The 18,358-nt window shown below is 38.7% G+C and overlaps 1 protein-coding gene across 3 annotated transcripts in view; it reads left to right on the top strand.

The window, feature by feature from the left end:
* The window catches only part of PLCL1 (phospholipase C like 1 (inactive)), a 213,032-nt gene extending 197,156 nt beyond the window's left edge, over positions 1-15,876 (top strand). For all 3 annotated transcript variants that reach the window (XM_070732099.1, XM_070732101.1, XM_070732100.1), the window contains exon 6: positions 13,312-15,876. In XM_070732099.1, the coding sequence (XP_070588200.1) occupies positions 13,312-13,494 (183 nt within the window). In that variant the 3' untranslated portion in view covers positions 13,495-15,876. The remainder of the gene's footprint in view (positions 1-13,311) is intronic.
* The last annotated feature ends 2,482 nt before the right edge of the window (positions 15,877-18,358 follow it).

Genomic DNA, 18,358 nt, shown 5'->3' with positions numbered 1-18,358 from the left:
ATGTTAATCCATAATATATCCCAGGTGGATGGGCAGAACTACCGGTTCTAACTTGGTTGCCAGCTGCACAGGCCGCTGGTATCAGCCTCTTCACTATCAGAATCAGGTACCAGCTGCATAGGTCTACAACAACTTATGACTTTAGGAATAACACTACAACTCTCCCACTGTCTATCTTCTGCCTGCTGTACGGTATGACATTTCAGCAGCCCTGCACAATGGCACTTGGGCTAAAATAGAGGAGGGTCTATCCTGTATTTCCAGGGTCATTAGCAGCCTCAGCCAGTAGCCCCAAGCCTCTACTTCAGCTCCAACTGAGAAATGCCATCTGGAGCTCACATCCTCACCATCACTACACCATCACCCTTCCAGAAGGAGTTGGACGGCTGATAAATATAAGATAGGTAGGTAGGTAGGTAGGTAGGTAGGTAGGGATAGATAGATAGATAGATAGATAGATAGATAGATAGATAGATAGATAGATAGATAGATAGATATTCACTGAATGGTCATAAATCAAGGACTGCCCAAAATTTGGTCAAGCAGGGCTTTTCTAATGTTGTTATAGTTAGTGGATTATGCACTCATTCACTTCATTCAGCATGTAGCCTTTATCTATGTGCCAGATCTAAAACAAATCCTTCCAGCTCTCAAGGAAGAAAATAAAGGAAGTTGCATCAGCTGCTTATTATTTTCCCATTGTTTTGAAAAGAAAGAAAAATGGTTTGCTGCATTGTTCAGACACTTTATTTTAGCTAGAGCTGATCCCTTTTTTTCCCATCAATAAATTTCATTTTACGTGTTTTAGAGAGGCAAGCCAATAGTAGCAAATATTTTTATGTTTTCTTACACAGCATCAAAGGTCTCATTGAGTTCTATACTTTAAGAAGAAGCATGTGTCTTTATAGGCGATTATAGCTGCAACCATTTTTAAGGAAGAACTTTGACCCCAAAACTTTTAGAAGGATAATTTGTCAAGTCAGTGTTTTTGTAAAAATAAACAGTTTTTCTTTTCCCTTCCTATCATTTTTATCTTGTCTCGTTCCTTTTAAATTAAGCCTGAGAATAAGCCACCATGGGAAATTTTTTTTGAGCGAAAGTGTAGGAAAAAGTCCAAGAATAAACAGGAAATTAAAAAAGAATCAAGCCTCAGAAAGGTGCCTGGAGAAAAACAAAAGTTTGAAAGATGAGAAGATCCATGCTAGTCTTCGGAGAGGGGCGGCATACAAATCCAAATAATAAATAAATAAATAATAAATAAATAGACACAGAGCAGCATTGAATCCACAATCGCTATGCAAAAGATAGGATTGGAGATGGAGCCACACAGACGTGCCATCCTGAGTTGAACATGGAAGTAAAACAAGACAAAAAATTAATAATAAATCTTTTAATTTCTCAAAATAATAAATCTTTAAATTCCTCAGTTTCATAGTTTAAGACAAATTATATCACGGGTCTGTAGCCTTTTTGCCTTCAAGGCTTAGATTTGGGGCTACCATATAAATTGTAAGAGGAGCCAGCAAAAATAAATATAATTTCATTTTCATTAAAACTAAATTAAACTCAAGTATATATTAAAACGTTTCTTCACTCCATGTTAAACAATTAGCTACTTCTGGCACACTAAAAATTATATCAGAAGCACGCTTTGGCACAGCTCTGATGGAAAAGAATAGACATTGTGTTTTTATGGGGTCTAAAGAAGCCAAATTAAGTAGATTCCTTAGTTCCCTATAGCTAAAACTAAAAAAAAAAAGTTTAAGAATCACCCAGAACATTTCTTCTGTTCTCATAATTTAATAAAATTATTTACTGCTAGAAATGTATTTGTTTATTTGTATCCCACCTTTATTATTTTTAAAAACAGCTGAAGATGGCAAACATATCAAGCAAAACTTCTTCCTCCTATTTTTCCCATAACATCAACTCTGAGGGGAGTGTCCTGACAAATGTAGTGGACTTTTTTCTCTGCTAGTATACTTTTTATTTCATTGCTTTGTTGCTGTTTTATCTTATTTCTGGGATGATGTGTATCTTCTATTACTCCCCTTACACAGATTGATTACATTTAAACTACCATAATGAAAGATGTATTATGTGAGAGCCTGGAAGCAACAGATGTTGAAATCAATAGGATATAGTTTCCTAGTGAATATGCTAAGTATCAGAGTGCAGATTGCACTTGCCGAAGAATTCAATTTTTAAAAAGTGTTGTTGTCCTGCTTTCTTTGTCTTGTCTAATCTTTCCCTTCTCTATTTCTCCATTTCACATTTTCACTTATTACTTCTCTTTACTTTCCTTACTTTTCTCTTTCAAATTTTGTATTGTTTTTATTCTTTAAAAATTTTATTTTTGTTATTTTAAGGGCATTATAGAGCTGCTACTTTTTTTCCCTTATGTTCCAACAAATGTAGCCTCTGCAGAGAGCCCCTGTTGACCCTTGTCAGGACTTTGAAGTTAAGCAGAGTTGGGTTGATAAGTGCTCAGATCAAGGGTGTCCAACTCGCGGCCTGTGGGCCGGATGCATCATGTGCTGAACTCCCCCCCCCCCATTTTAGTGAAGGGGGAAAGTGGCGATATGTCAGGTGACGACAACGTAACATTGCGAGTTTGACACCCCTGGCTTAAATGGAGGGACACCAGAAATCAGAATCATGGCCTCCCCAAAGAAGGCCATGGCAATTCCTGATTTCCTGTTGCCAAGAAAACTGCAAAGATGTGTCTATGTACTGTATCCACTATAACCTATGCTTGATTAGAAGCAGATTTTACTTTTTACAATGGTAACCATGCTTCCCACTCTTCTAAAGGAAAGCATGTCCCCTTTACCAAGAAAGTCCTTTTCATGTTTTCCTTTGGTAACAAGGTTTTTAGTCTCACATTTCCAAACCTTTGGCTGATTTTGTACACACTACTCTTGGTTTGCTCTGTATTTGTTTCATGCAGCAAAATGTTTTGGGCTAGTGTCCCTTCTTTATTTACCTTTCCTCATATTGACAGATTCTGTTAGCTTTAATGTTGCTCTCACTCTCAAGATCTCATCAATCATTCCTCGAGGGAACCTGTCTGGGTGCCATCTATCACCACAGGATTTAATTAAACCAGAGCCTGCCACGTTTTCCATTTTTAATCTCTGATCCTGGATAAATACTTAATTTTAGATTGCTTATTATCATTACCAGACCCTCAAAGATATTCAATAGTTATGGCTTATGGGACTGTGGATTCAAATTATTTATGTATGTAGGAATTGTGAAACCAAAGCAGTTCAGTTCAGTTTTGCAGCCACTATTTCTACAGGCGCTGCTAGGCAGACTGCTTTTCCGAGCTCTTAAGGTGTTGGAGAGGATTTGTACAAGAGCTATCGGAAGAGCTGAACTGCTCAAAGGATTACAGCACTCTCAACATGAATTAGACTTTGCAATAAAAACAATGCAAGAATCTCCAATGAACTCAGCTTGTATCCTTGACAACTTAAAACTACCTTTAAATTAGGCCAAGTGCACTGGAGAAGACAGGGAGGAGTGCAGAGCAGAGAAACCTCTTTTCATTCCCTTTTCTAATTGGTGTTTCTTTGTAGGAGAGACAGAGGTGATATCTGAAGGTTACTTTTAGAAAAGAGAAAACGCCAACACCATTTACATTAAAAAAAAAACAGGCCTAGAAACGTTGCTCCCAGGAAGGACTGATTTAACCCATTCACTAGTCTCTTCTCCTGTTGAGGTTCACCATGTTGTGGTTTAATAGAAGATAGTCATTGCCGTGGACAGGGAGCAGCCAGAAAGCACAGAAACAGAGTGATGGATGCTTTTAGTAAAAGTTATTTGCTCCAAAATGATCAGATTGAAGAAAATGTCTCTTGGTTTCACTTAGTTGCTGCTTGTTTCACACAAGAACAACCGGGGGTTGTTCCCGGTTCAGCCCAGTTCTGCAAACTGGTAGTGGCAGCAGTGGGAGACTCCGCCCGCCCGGGACATTCCACCTACCTGTCCGGGACTCTCCACCCACTTGCCCAGGATGCTCCACCCACTCACACAGGACTCTTCTCTGCAAGCGCAGAAGCGTTGCATGTGTGCGGAAGCGCACGCATGAACCGGCAGCAACTGATTTTAGAACCCACTACTGCACAAGAAGTAAATGCCAACCTTAATCTGCTGCAGGAGAGAACTGTATTCTATCAGAATGGGATTGTATTTTCCCAGCTTGATGCCATTCAGATAATAAGAGGAAGATAGGAGTTGTAGTTTATCCATCTGGAGGGTGCCTGTGTGGGAAAGTGGGTATTTATAGTGTTGTGTGTTTTACTTCTACTCCTACTATTAATTATTGCTGTCTTTATATGTCAGGAAGGAGAGGGGAGGAATGACATACTGTATACAGGACTAAAAATATGTCAGTTTATGTTTTCTAACTGCTTTATCTTATAACTAATGCCAATGTTTCTAATGGTAATGTTATAGTGGTCATTTGAATGAGGGGGTAGGATGGAATTATGTTAAGAGCTTTAGTATAAGGTTCAAATTCTTTTATGCCTTCCCAATATTTTGGAGACCGTTCTACATATAGAAATATTCCTGAGTCACCGAAGTCCAGTTTGATCTGAAAATTCCTACACAGAAATATAAGAAGAGAGTCAGTGTGAGATGGGTAGCTAGACAAATGTGATGAAAGAAAGAAAGAAAGAAAGAAAGAAAGAAAGAAAGAAAGAAAGAAAGAAAGAAAGAACCTTAGTGGATGTTCTGCTTTCAAAGCTAAGCTCTAACGATCCTGGTAAGCAGTTGGATGGAAAGTTCCCAGGGTTACCAAGACTGTAGACCAGTGATGGTGAACCTTTTTTGGTTCATGTTCAAAAGGGGGAGGTGCACGTGCCAGCATGCTTACATGTGCCTACATCCATTCCCTCTCCTCCATGCATGCGCACTCCTCTTTTTGCCCCCTGTGCATGCGCACAACCCACCCATACATGTGCACGGGCCTCATTGAAGCCTGGGACAATGAAAAAATGGGCCAATGGGTCAACCGGAAGTTCGGGAAAACAGACTTCTGGTTTTTCTGTTGTGCTGTTTTTCACATTCCGGAGGCTTCAGGGAAGCTTCATGAAACCCCAGACTGCAAAAAACAGCACAACAGGCAAACCAGAAATCCATTTTTTCCGAACATCTGGTTTACCTATTGGGCCATTTTTTGCACTCCAGGACTTCAGGGAAGCTTCCCTGAAGCTTCCAGAGGATGAAATGACCGTCCCCAATAGGGCAAAGCCTTGTGTGCCCTCTGATATGGCTCCTCATGCCACCTGTGGCATACCTGCCATTCATTCGCCATCACTGATGTAGACTGTAACAATGGCCCCCAACCTTTTGGGCACCAGGGACCAGTTCTATGGAGAGAGTTTTTTCCAGACACCGGAGAAGGCGTGGTTTTGCAAGTTGCCTGCATCTTGTGAATAGGGCTTTATCTGGTTTCTGATATGCCACAGACCACTGTCCGTTCACGGACTAGAGGGTTGGGGACCCCTGGGTTAGGGGGAAAAAAGAGGGCAGTGCCAAACTATTTTGATACATAGATACGTCTCTGAAATCACCCAAGTCAATAAGACTTTTTATTTTTAAAATTTCTATCTCTGTTGATTAATACGATTTAATTTGAATACTTGAAAAGATTATGTGAATTAAAATCATTCCAGGTTGTCAAAAACATAACAAGGTTTGAAAGGCTATCCTTTATTTTAAAAGATGAATTTCCTGCCTTTAATCCAGGTGCATAGAAATTGTCACGTTTATTCAGTCTTATTTTAAAGAAAGCCAGAACCAGCTTCAATCTGCTTCCAATTGATAACATAACTATGTAAACATGATTTTCAGACTTTTAAATGTCAAGTCTTACAATCTAAGATTTGACACACTTGGGAAAAAGTACCAGGTAATGAGGTAAAATGCTATTGCTTATTTTTCTGGTGTCAGATATGAAACGATTTAAATGGCCAGTGTATGTTCCAATGGATTCTACATACAGTAGCTGTCCTTTAACATCAGAGTAGCTCTTTGAAAGGATGTTGGCAGGTCATGTTTCCAGGGAATTTTTTTTTAATGTATGTTTTTCTATGTTTGTTTTAAGGTTTAAACTCCTTGGGTGCCTTCTCACTAGGTGCCTTTGGACAACTCTCGCTCAGTCCTGCTTATCTCATAGAATTGTGTTGTGGGGGAAAAATTAAAGAATGAATGTTACACGCACTAGTTCAGCCCATGCAAGAGAGATAGGATGTAAATCTAATGAATGAATAAACAGATGGAAAATGTTGACAGTATGCATTCAAATAAAGATGAAGATCTTTACTGATTACTTTATGCATTCCGAAGTGCTATTGGGATTATCCATATTAGAAGTGGTCAGTCATGTTCCTTTGTCTAATCCAGATAGTTTTAGATTTGGCTTTTTACAAAATCTGGAAAAGAAGGCATGAGATGCCATGCTTTATGTAACTGGAGACAGAATGGGACAATTCACCCTGGCCAACTCACCATAGCCATTTTGCCATGGCTATCTCGCTGCAGCCAATTTGCCATTGGACAACTTGCCACAGACAACTTGCCACAGGACAATCCCATGAGGGATAATTCAGTCTGATATATATTATATGCCACTATTTCTTCAACATTATTTCCATTAACAAAAATGGTAATAATGTAGAACATTAAAGATATGTCCTTAATATTTGGCAAGCTTCCTTATTCATGAAAAGTTTCTCTGAAATTGAAAAGAATCCAGAGTTCACCCCCCCCAACCCCCCCCCCCACACACACTTGGGATCATGAGATTAAGCAGCATCTCTGGATAGGATGGTTTTTATGGCAATTGTTTTTATACTTATTTGCCACCCAAAGTTACTGGTTTGAGATGGGTAGCTATACAAATTGGATGGATGGAGGGATGGAAGGATGGAAGGATGGAGGAAGGGATGGATGGAGGGTAGAAGAAATAGTCATACCTACATACATATTTACTTTTAAATAAGTTTTTTTTTAGTCTTTTAATTATTAGATTTGTTACTGTATATTGTTTTTTACTATTGCTGTGAGCCGTCCCGAGTCTGCGGAGAGGGGCGGCATACAAATCTAATAAATGAAATGAAATGAAATTTAGTTTTGATAGAGTGGGCTCCAACATGGTAGGATTCCCCCATCCCCCTTTTAATTTTTTCCCTACATATTGATGGTACTTAAAAATTAAGAGCTTGGCACAGCCTTCCTGTAGTCAGATTGGATTGCCATATAGCCACCTGTCTCTTATTAGGAACACACGCACCCCTCCTAATATTTACTCAACAAAAATTGTGCAAAACGTTTTCTCCATTACCAGGGTACATTTATTTATTTCAGTGTACCGCGGAGAAAGTTCTGTGAAAGTAAAGGAGGAAGCATTTTGGGAAGGCTCTTATGGAATACACTCTGCTTTCAGATAAGCTATTCTACTGGAAGGCCTGATTAATAGCTTCCAAGCTTACATGGCCTCTCACCAAAAGCTGACCTGACCTTTCCTGGGTTGATTTGATATTTATTTCTAGAGTCAGTGTTAACTAGCGTCAGTAGTAACAGAAGGAAGTAAGCAGCAATGTTAGAAGACAAAGATAGAAATGTGCTCTCCCACTTTATTCCAAAGCCTATTTTGGCCAGGAAAATTACTCTGCTCTCAGATTATTGCAGCAACTGACTGATTTTCCAAGAATGATTTGGCACGGTGTTATTTCTAGGTTTAATTTTGTTGAAGACATTGATAAAATTTCAGCCTTTTTCTTTAAGTGGATTTTGTTCAGAACCTATTTTTTATTGCCTGCAGATGGCTTCTGAACAACCGTATGGGCACAGAAATGTTTACTTGCAGGTTCTTTCTAGCGGTGTGACACTCTTGTCACAAGGGACCTAGTTTGCCATTCATTCTCCTGGGCGGTGGTGCTTCTCAAAACTGTTCTTTGCAGTCTCATCTTGTTCCTATGAAGCAACAGTGAGGGTTTCTCTCTTTTTTTCTTTTTTAAAGGCCAATACACTGGAAGGAAAATGTAAAATGTTTGCGCATGAGCTACAATATAAATAAATTGATGCTAATGATGTAGCAAGTCGTAGTTTCCCATGGGAAGGAATGCCCTGCATCATTATCTCCTTACCATAGGATACCACAGCTTGTTACATCTTTGGGGCAGGTGGGAGAGGAAGACAGAGACAAAGGAGAGTCTTTTCCCTGTTTCTTTTGTTGATCTCATACAGTTACTAAAAACAGGGAAAGGAGAATGGGAATATTTAGGGGCTAACTTGTGCCTAGAACTGCTTGTTCATGGACAAGGGCAGTGAAGAGAATCTGGTAACATTGCAAACTTTCTGACTTTCCTGACCATTGAGGCACTTTTTCCCCGTATTTGTATTTATTTCGTATTTGTGATTTGTGGGGAAAGGACACTCGGAAGACTTTCATAAAGTAGGGTGACTATCTGACAAATCTATAATAAAGCACACACACGCACACATTCCAAAATAAGATTTATCTGAGAATATTAATTAATATTCCCTTCAAAAATTAGTAAGTTGAGGCTGTTGTTACACACGCTTCTAAGTTTGGCTTATGGTCACTTATTCACAACCTCAGAGTCCTGGAAAATAGCTACACTCAAATTAATTTCAACCAAACACTGAAGTACGACCAATTATTTAATAGACAGAGATCCGTTTCATTTAAAGTAACAGCAAAACTTTATTGGTTGCAACATGTCTATTTGCTCTTTCTTATATACACTCATGGACATATACATACACACATACACACATTTGCCCACATGGTTCTCAACTAGGCTGGCAAGAACTAATCAGAAGCCACCAAGTCTGGATCCAAGGATGACTCAAAGAGTGGGCAGGCTTCAGGACCCTCTTTTCCCACCCCTTAAAAGTCCTTCCTTTGTTGAGTCTAATGTCTGGAAGTTGTTGAGAGGATTGAGGGAAAGATTTCTTATGTGCTCAGGCCCAATTAGTTTTGTCTGTTTTCGGAGACATTTTTTCCTTTGTTTCCTTAATGAGTTGGTTCCTTATGAACTACTTGCCCTAAGGGTCCCTTTCCTAGCCTTTGTCCACTCTGCTTATGTGCCTGCTTCAGCTTCAGTTCAGCTTCATTACGAGACTCAGCAAAGTAGGAAGTAATCAAAAGATATAGACCAATTTGTCTTGGTGTCTGGAACTAGAACAAGAGTCAGGAAAATAGAACTCAACTTTCCTGTAATATAGTATGACAAAAAGTCCAGAAATATCTGTTCCTTCTTTTTTTCTTCACCAAAATATCCCATTATGCTATTTTATATGACCCGGTTAGAGCTTTATATTATGGAAAAGCCTAATTTCTTAGAGAGGGAGCAGGTGGGGGAAATTGTGATTCTTTAGAAACTGGCTACCCCCACCCCCTCTAAGTATTCATAATTCAAAATGGGAGAATACATCTAGATCTGGAAGCATTCTTCCAAAATTCAAACAATTATCTGGAGAAAGTTTTATTCGGAGGAAAGGATGATTGTAGCATGATGCTGATGGTTCCTAAATGCAGTTGATAGTTGGAAGTTTAGATAGGTATATAAAAGTTTGTTACTAGGCTGGGTTAATTACCTTACAAAATACTGTCACACAACTATTCAAGAGTAGAAACTGAAAAACAGTATGATGAAGGGAACCATTAAATAAAAGATCACCCTCAATCCCCAGAATGCTGTGATTGATGCAATCAACAGTGGCTCAAATGTAAGGACTTGAGGACAGATCTGTCTATTACTGAATCCTATACACATCTTTTTACACATTATCTCAGCTTGTTCTTTCCTCTGTATGAAAACAACTGCTATATCGGGAATAGAGTTTCATGGAAACATAAAATTGGAACAGAGTTCAGAAGTGTCTGCCTTGCACAGAATAAATTAAAAATTAATCTGTATTACTCTGCTCTAAATAATGTTTTACATTTCAGCAGACTCCGATGCAGATCCTGACTATAAACATTGCTCTAAGTACTACAGATTACAGAAAAATAAATACCCTTTGTCCCAGTGTAAAAAATTGTACTACATTTTAAATTTGTTGCAAAAAGTATAGCTCTAATAATTCTTGTTAGTGTTGTCCTTGACCAATAAACAAACAAACAAACAAACAAACAAACAAACAAACAAACAAATAGTATATTTTATATGCAATTCATTCCATCTGTTTATTCATGCTATTTTGCTTGTTCCGCATAGGAAAATATGAAATATTTGCAAACATAATTGTCAGTTAGTTTCACATATGTGTCTCAGGTAATTTTATGGCACACTCTGTGATTGGCAGCACTGGAAAAGGATGATATGCTAGAACAGGGTGCTTAAATCTGGCCTGTGAGGCTGGCCTGGAAATAGCAAAGGACTAGTCCATAGTGCCTCTAGCAGCCAAAATGGGGCATGGTGGTGGTAGGGTGGAGGTGCCTCCCCTGTGTCCCGTTTTGCCAGCAGGGTGCTGCAGGAGACATCTGCCCTATCTCTCCCCCCCCCCTTGCTGGCCTACAGAGGACAACTACAATACTGATACAGCCCTCAAAGAAATCCCTGTACTAGAAAATCACTCCGACAAGAGAAACCTAATTTGCAAAAACTAAAATCAATTCTTCATATGTATAATGACTTTTTATATGATGTTGCATTTATTCTCTGAGGATTATGTTGTTTTTTTTAAACTATAACTAAAGAAATTAGTTTTACAGTTTCTTAAGGATTAGTCTTTATTCTGGCATAAGCTTTGATAGACCATAACCTAATTTATTGAATGCATAATATTCACAAAATTCAATGTAATGATAAATGGATTAATCAGAACTCTTGTTTTTAGTGAAAGAGATTGATCCAATTACCCTTCTGGAAAGTACCAGTATTTGCAGGTTTTGTGTCATTTATGTACTCGTATTTCTATAGAGGTTTACTAAGCAATTTTGACATTCACGTTGTAAAACTACTCTAAGAGTCAGATGCAAAAGGTTGACGTAGTAATCCTACCACGACCTCAAATTGAACAAAGGTTCTATTGTGTCATTAAGTCATCCAGCAGAATGGTTGAATTATCCCAGATGTTGTCAATTTGTGATGCAATTCTCATTGACACTGGTGTTCCCAGATGCTTTTGTTCCCAAATGTTGTTGACTGGTGCTGTACCTTGCCAGCTACCATTGTCTCTCTGAAGTTGTTTACCAGGATGGGTGCAATACTATGGTGAATGCAAAATTACTTGGCATGTATCATTAGATTAAACCATAGATTATCTTCCTAGGACAAATTGCATCAGGAGGCAATTGAAGTTGAATGGAAAGTAGAAAACAGACATTTGCTCTGGAGGAACTATCAACATTATGTTTCATTTATTTTTTAAGGTGTTTAGACATTTATCAGTTCACACATTATGAATATGAGGAATGTTTTGCAGAGGGAAATTTCTTAATTTTTATGTTCAATGGTAATTTTACATACATTGCTCAAAAATATAAAGGCAACACCTAAAAAACACAATATACTGTGTTTTTCGGTGTATAAGGTGCACCGTTTTTACTTTTTAAAAAATGTGTCGAACACTGGGTGTGTCGAGCCCCCTCATGCGGGAACATCACGGCTGCACCGTGGGCCTGCTCCGCCAGCTGGATACACCGAGGGCACGCCATGCCCACTTCTCCGCAGCTGCATGCAGGGGATCCTCCTTGCGAACGGCACACCCAGCAGCATTCCAGGTGCCTGCCGGGGCCTCCGGGTCGCAGAAGCAAGGGGGGGTGGCGTGCTGCTGAGTTAGCCAGGTCCGGAGGAGGAGGAGGAGGCGGCAGTAGCAATTTAGCCTTGGAAATTTTGGACTCAATTGTGGTTGTAAGTTGAGGACTACCTGTACAGATTCACCATTATTTTGAATATGTATTTTTTTATAACTTACTCCATACCAGAAGATGTACTCAATGCAGTGAGTTAGGAAAAAAAAAACATATTTAAAATAATGGTGAATCTGTACCGGTAGTCCTCAAGTTACAACCACAATTGAGTCCAAAATTTCCAAGGCTAAACCATAGCACAAAAGGGAATATGGGTGAAAGGATGCATCTGGTTTCCCTCAAGCCGCCCAAACTCTGTGGAGTTGCCTCAGTTGGTTGCACATCTATATGAAGCACATGCCACATCTCTGCTCCTTTCCAAGGCCTTATATGGAGAATGGTTTTCACATGAATTGGTATGCACAAAGGGGCCCTACTCCTCATCAACATTGTACCTCTTTGTGTCCTTGCAATAAGGAGGGATATTACCAGGCTCCACATGCGATTATATGATTGTACTATGATTTCCCCCCCCCCCATGTACTATGATTTACTAGACCAGTGGTTCATATTGTGGTGACCCCCAACCATAAGCCGAGCACCAATTCTCCCAACAGAGCTTGTGGCTGATTTGCTGGGAGGTCAGAGGGACGCCCCCACTGTAAACACCTGATTGGTCGGCTTGTAAAAAATATGTTCCAAGGGGCCAGAATAGAAGCTTTAGTTCCTAACACCATGGGAAATTTATCTTTTCCTGTGGTCTTAGGCGACCCCTGGGAAACAGCCATTCGACCCCCAAAGGGGTCCCGATCCCCAGGTTGAGAACCACTGTACTAGACAAACGTAGACCCTGATATATCAGAATATGCTATCAGAACATATATTGTGTATATGTGTGACACTCTCCCCCAATTAATATTAGAAATTCAACAGCTTACAGCTGAAATAAATGCAAACCCAAGCTGTCCTTCTGTCAACGGGTTCAGTTCAGATATCTCTCCCACCAACCTGTGAAAACATTTCTAGAAAGAGGGTTGCTAGCTCATTCTCTACTTTCAACTATTTCTTGATTGGTTCAAGACATTTTATGAAAATCTGCTGTCAGCGGAATTTTCCACCTAAACCAAGTTATCTTGGCTGCAGCCGTGCTGTTTCCAAAGAATGTAAAGATCCGTTGTCCTCTCTGCCGTGGTTCCCAGAGGTTCTGGGTGACTGATATGCTAAATCAGATAATAAATTGCCCGCCCAGCTTCATCCTGGCCTGGGAAGACTCTGTTGTTAGTTCAAAGGGAACTGCCATCACGAAGCAGCTGCCTCTCAAAGCAGGCTCAGATCAGATGCATATACAGAGCCACTTTGTCCTGTATCCAAAACACTGTCGCTGCAAAGGAAGTAAAAGCCAGATGCGAAACCTTTATTGTTGATGGCTTTGTGTTTTATTTTGTTTTCCTATATTTCTTGTGTATTCTTAGGGACAACGGGATCTACTGAGGAACGCCAAAAATGAAGCCATAGAAAATATGAAGCAGATCCAGCTGGCTTGTTTATCATGTGGACTGAGCAAAAGTGGAAGTGGGAACGCAGATGCCAAGGCTAAGCGAGGTCCTGAGCCAATCGAAAAAAAAGAGACAAGCAGTGAGAATGCCAGGCTCTGAACAAAGCCAACGGTGTCATACATTTCAATAGTCCAAAATTATTTTTTTAACACATTAAAAAAAAAAAAGAGAAAAAAGATCACACTAGCACCCTCTACAGGGCATCAGAAGTATTAACATTCCCATAGTGCCAGTGTTTTACTGCTGTCATCCGCCTAAATTTAAACTCTATGGTAGTGAAATTTTAATAATTTCCAGTTTTCTGTGGGGAGACCCTTTTAACATTTTTTCCATGAATTGCATTGTTGCTCTTTTCCTTATTTATTATTTTGTAATTCTGAAGAACAATGTGGAGAGGGAAAGGCAATACCTCACACTTTGGGTTTATATTTTGCTCTACCAGCTTTTGACAGTGTGCTTTTTCAAGTCTGTAATGTAGCTTTTGCCAGCAACACAAACAAAAGACAGAAAAAGAACTCCGTCTTTTATTCGTGTGAATTAATAATGGATTCCTCAACATAAAAGAATAAATTATTAACTTTTTCATTAAATTAAGTTAATAAATTATTAAACTCTCTTTTTTAATGGAAGTCAGTAAAATTTCCAATGTACATTCCCATTGATTTTTGCTAATCACGATTTGAAATGCTTTAATCTAATACCTATTAATGGAAGAAATTGGTCACTTTTTATTTTGGAAAGGTGGCTGGAGTTCAGTCTGAGCTCTACAAAACATGCTGTAGGTCTGGACAAAATGATTCCGGACTTTGCTTATGAATTGAAAATTTATAGAATGGAACGGAAAATACAAAGATAATTTAGTAATGCTGAAATATTTCTCACTGCCACTAGCTGAACAAAGGTAATATAAACAATTCATGTTTGTAAAAGTTATCTTAATTTTGATTTTTTTTCTCCCCCATCCATATAAACAAATGTGCACAGGGTCACATGAGCAAAGGTCCATCTCATGATTGATGCTAAAGCATGCACCTAATTCACAGAGGTTCCTCCTCCAGCTCTGCATACCAGGTAGACACTGAGGGGTTTCACTTACGTTTGCTACCGGATCAGGAATGGGAAATTGCACGTGTGATGCTTCTGTGCATGTTCAGAACCTTCTGCGCATGTGCAGAACGTCCATGATGACATCTGAGCAGGTGGATGGAGCCTACCGCCGTTACTGCTACCAGTTCACCTGACCTGGGCTGAACTGGTAGAAACCCACGACTGCAGGTAGAGCATATGGCATGGCAGCCTGTGAGACACTGTGAATTACATACCTTGCACATTTTCTAAGCACCATCATGCAATTCTTGAGCCTTTATGCTTAGGTGTATGTAGTTTTTTTTCAACATTTGCCATGTTTCCTTGATTACATTATTGTGAGAATACTTTCACATCTTTGAAGTATATATCATGAGAGACAGTGCTACAATAGGCACATGATAGTTTTCTTTTATAAACTCCAGCAGAAATTATTGTAACCAAACTGAATTGATTAATAATAATAAGCAGATTCAAACTGAGTAGGTGAATTCAAGCTGCCGTTTGACTATATGAGCATATCTACCCTGTTTCTAAGCAGGGCACCAGGTGCATTGATGTTGTTATACAATATTTAACATTTATATCACAAAGCTAAAAATAAGTCACATGGGTGATTCAGCATAGAGGAGTGAATTGCTAGCTGCGCTTCTAGTGAGTCAGGCACATGGTGATGGTCCCCATCGTTCTTTCCTGTTTGCCCAAATCTTTCTTTAGTCACATCAATTTCATTATGTGAATTTTGCTACAGATTTGATAGACTGGAAATGTGAAGCAATATAGAGAGTAGGAGCTTAAAAACTCAATGGTTATTATAAATTCTCAACATGTTCCATTAAAAAAAATATTTCAATGTTGAGAAAGATGACCTCTGGGTTCAGCTGTTGTTTTGTTACCCAGCAAAGCTGGAAGACAAGTGAAATTCCCTCCATGTTACCATCCTTCACAGTGCCCTGGCTCAAATACTTTAACAATGGTTGTGTGTTTCAGATTTCTCAAAGCTTCAGTATATATTTGCATTTCCTCAGTTAGAAGAGTTCTATGAATATAAAACACTGTATTTATTTGAAGCATTGCTTTTATTTTGAAAAGCTGCCTTTTAATTAATTTGATTAGCAAATGTGCTGACTTTTCTCAATATAACAAAAGGCCAAATGTTGGAAGTTTGTCTAAAACTATTATATCCATTAAGTTATTTTTTTAATTTCTTAACAACACTACAATGTTTATGTTGCACATTTCTGAAAAAGATTTGGGAGGGGGGAGAGAAAAGACCAATGTTTAAAACTGAGTTTACTCATTATTATTTTTATTTCAAAAACTTTATATAACCACCCATACTGTAATCACAACTCTGGCCAGTTTTCAAGACAATAAAAATGGTTTTAAAAAACAGTAAAAGATTACTGCTCACTGATATAACACTCGTTTAGAATTAATCCTTCATCATCATATGAAATTATATAGCAGGTCCTTGACTTAGAATCAACCATTTAACAACTGTTCAGAGTTATCAATAACGGGTAATATTTATACTGATGACTTTAAGTTAGTTTGGGTGAGGAAAAACAACCAAGGTCAGACAGTAACAAAGACCCATCACATTTAAAGTTATGAAAACAATGACTTATGACCAATCTTCACACTTGCAACTGTCACAGCCATTTCCACAGTCATGTGCTTGAGAATTTATGCATTTATGTATTTATGCAGCATCCTGAGATTACATATGATCACCATTTGCAATCTTCCAAGAGGATGTCCAACAAGCAAAGTCAATGGGGAAAGATAGATTCCCTTAACTATGTCATTTGCTTAATGGTTACAGCAGAAAAGCTCCTAAAATCACTTATGATTCACTTTACACCTGCATGGCTCAGCAATGAAAGTTCTGCCTCCAATTGTGGTTGTATGTTGAGAATGGCCTGTATACAATATAAACATACCACTTTTCATAAACCATTTAGTAGAAATGTTATGAATGTGATTCTATGCATGAGTAATGAATGCATTTATCTACAGATTCAATTTAGGAGTTAAGTCAACTGAAGAACTAATCGATTCCAACATTCAGGCAATCCGGATGTGCATTATAACCTGGCACTGAAGAAAGAAATGTACATATCTCCATATCAGTTCCTATATTTTCCAAAACAATTTTAAAGATGACCTAAGCATAGCCCATAAAATCATCTGCTACAATGTACTTCCTGTCAATGACCACAACAACACACGAGCACACAACAGATACAAACTTAAAGTAAACCGCTCTAAACTGGACTGCAGGAAATACGACTTTAATAATGGAGTAGTTGATGCATGGAACTCACTACCAGACCTAACCCCCAAAACTTTACCCATAGGCTATCCACTGTTGACCTCTCCCAATTCCTAAGAGGTCAGTGTGCATAAGTGCACCAGAGTGCCTTCCATCCCCTGTCCCAATGTTTCTCTTTTACTAATATCATGTATATAAATATTATTATATCTTTACATACCACCAATTCGTACTTGAAAAATCAATCAAACAAATAAACAAACAAATAAAATGTTCATAGGGGCTAAGGTTTGATACATTTTCCAGGATTGTTTACCAGCAAGCTTTAGTATATGTCATTTCTTGACTGTGTTTTGAATATTTTGCTGAGCAATAATGTTCACTACCAATAGGCCTTTGATATTTCCATGAGAGGGTAAGAAAAAGTTATGTTTTCTCCCATTTGTGATTGATCTCCATCTGCACACTATTAATTTAGTTGAGTAACAGCAAAAAGGGTGGTGGTGGTGGTGGTAACTGTGCACTCTTTACACAAGGCAAAAGAAATACAGTGAGCCCTTTACTTTGTCATTATGAAATCAAGGGTGTGTTTCTGGCAGGTTGATGAATATGCACTTTGCCCAAGCAAAGTTTTAAGCGTGTATTCCAAAGATGGGAAACCGTATAAGGTGGTTGATGGTCATGCACATTAATTGTGCAGTTTACTTTGTCCCTAACAAGTAAGGACAACATATCTCAATTTTGAATTGTATCTCAATTTTGTATCTCAATTTGGGAGGCCCCTGAGGTTATTTTAAATTTGGAAAAAACTCCCCCAATAGGATGAATGGGGGCAATGGATCAGGGGTGAAATACAGTGTTCCCTCAATTTTCGCAGGAGATGCGTTCCGAGACGGCCCGCAAAAGTCGAATTTCCGCGAAGTAGAGATGCGGAAGTAAATACACCATTTTTGGCTATGGACAGTATCACAAGCCATGCCTTAACACTTTAAACCCCTAAATTACCATTTCCTATTCCCTTAACAACCATTTACTCATCATTATTACTGGTACTCACCGTTGAATAAGACACTTAGTGATCCTGATAATTTTTTTTTTTTGTTATTTATTTGCAAAACTTATTAATTTGGCGATGATGTACGATGTCATCGGGCAGGAAAAACCGTGGTATAGAAAAAAACCCGCGAAATATTTTTTAATTAATATTTTTTGAAAAACCGTGGTATAGGCTATTTGCAAAGTTCGAACCCGCGAAAATTGAGGGAACACTGTACTACCGGTTCAGTAGTAAAAATTGCTACAGGTTCGGGAGAATCAGTATTTTCAATTATCAGTGACAATCAGCTGTGATGCGAGATATTAGCTAGATTTCCTGCTTTCTAGCTAATCTAATCATGTGCCACATGATTAGATTAGCACCCCTCCTCCCGCAGTCCTACTTATCTTTGCAGACTTGGAAGCCTTCAAAATATTCCTTTTTTAGTGCTGCGCAGGCACGCACTCAGTAACAGACTTCAGAAGGTATCACCACTGCAGAGGTGGCTTACTTTCTCAAAATGCCTACAATTTTTCATTGTTGCTAGTCATAAAGCATCCATT

Source organism: Erythrolamprus reginae, chromosome 1, assembly GCF_031021105.1.
Source record: "Erythrolamprus reginae isolate rEryReg1 chromosome 1, rEryReg1.hap1, whole genome shotgun sequence".
Classification (NCBI taxonomy): Eukaryota; Metazoa; Chordata; class Lepidosauria; order Squamata; family Dipsadidae; genus Erythrolamprus; species Erythrolamprus reginae.
The sequence above is the reverse complement of the archived record's forward strand: the minus strand, read 5'-3'. Positions and strand labels throughout refer to the sequence as shown.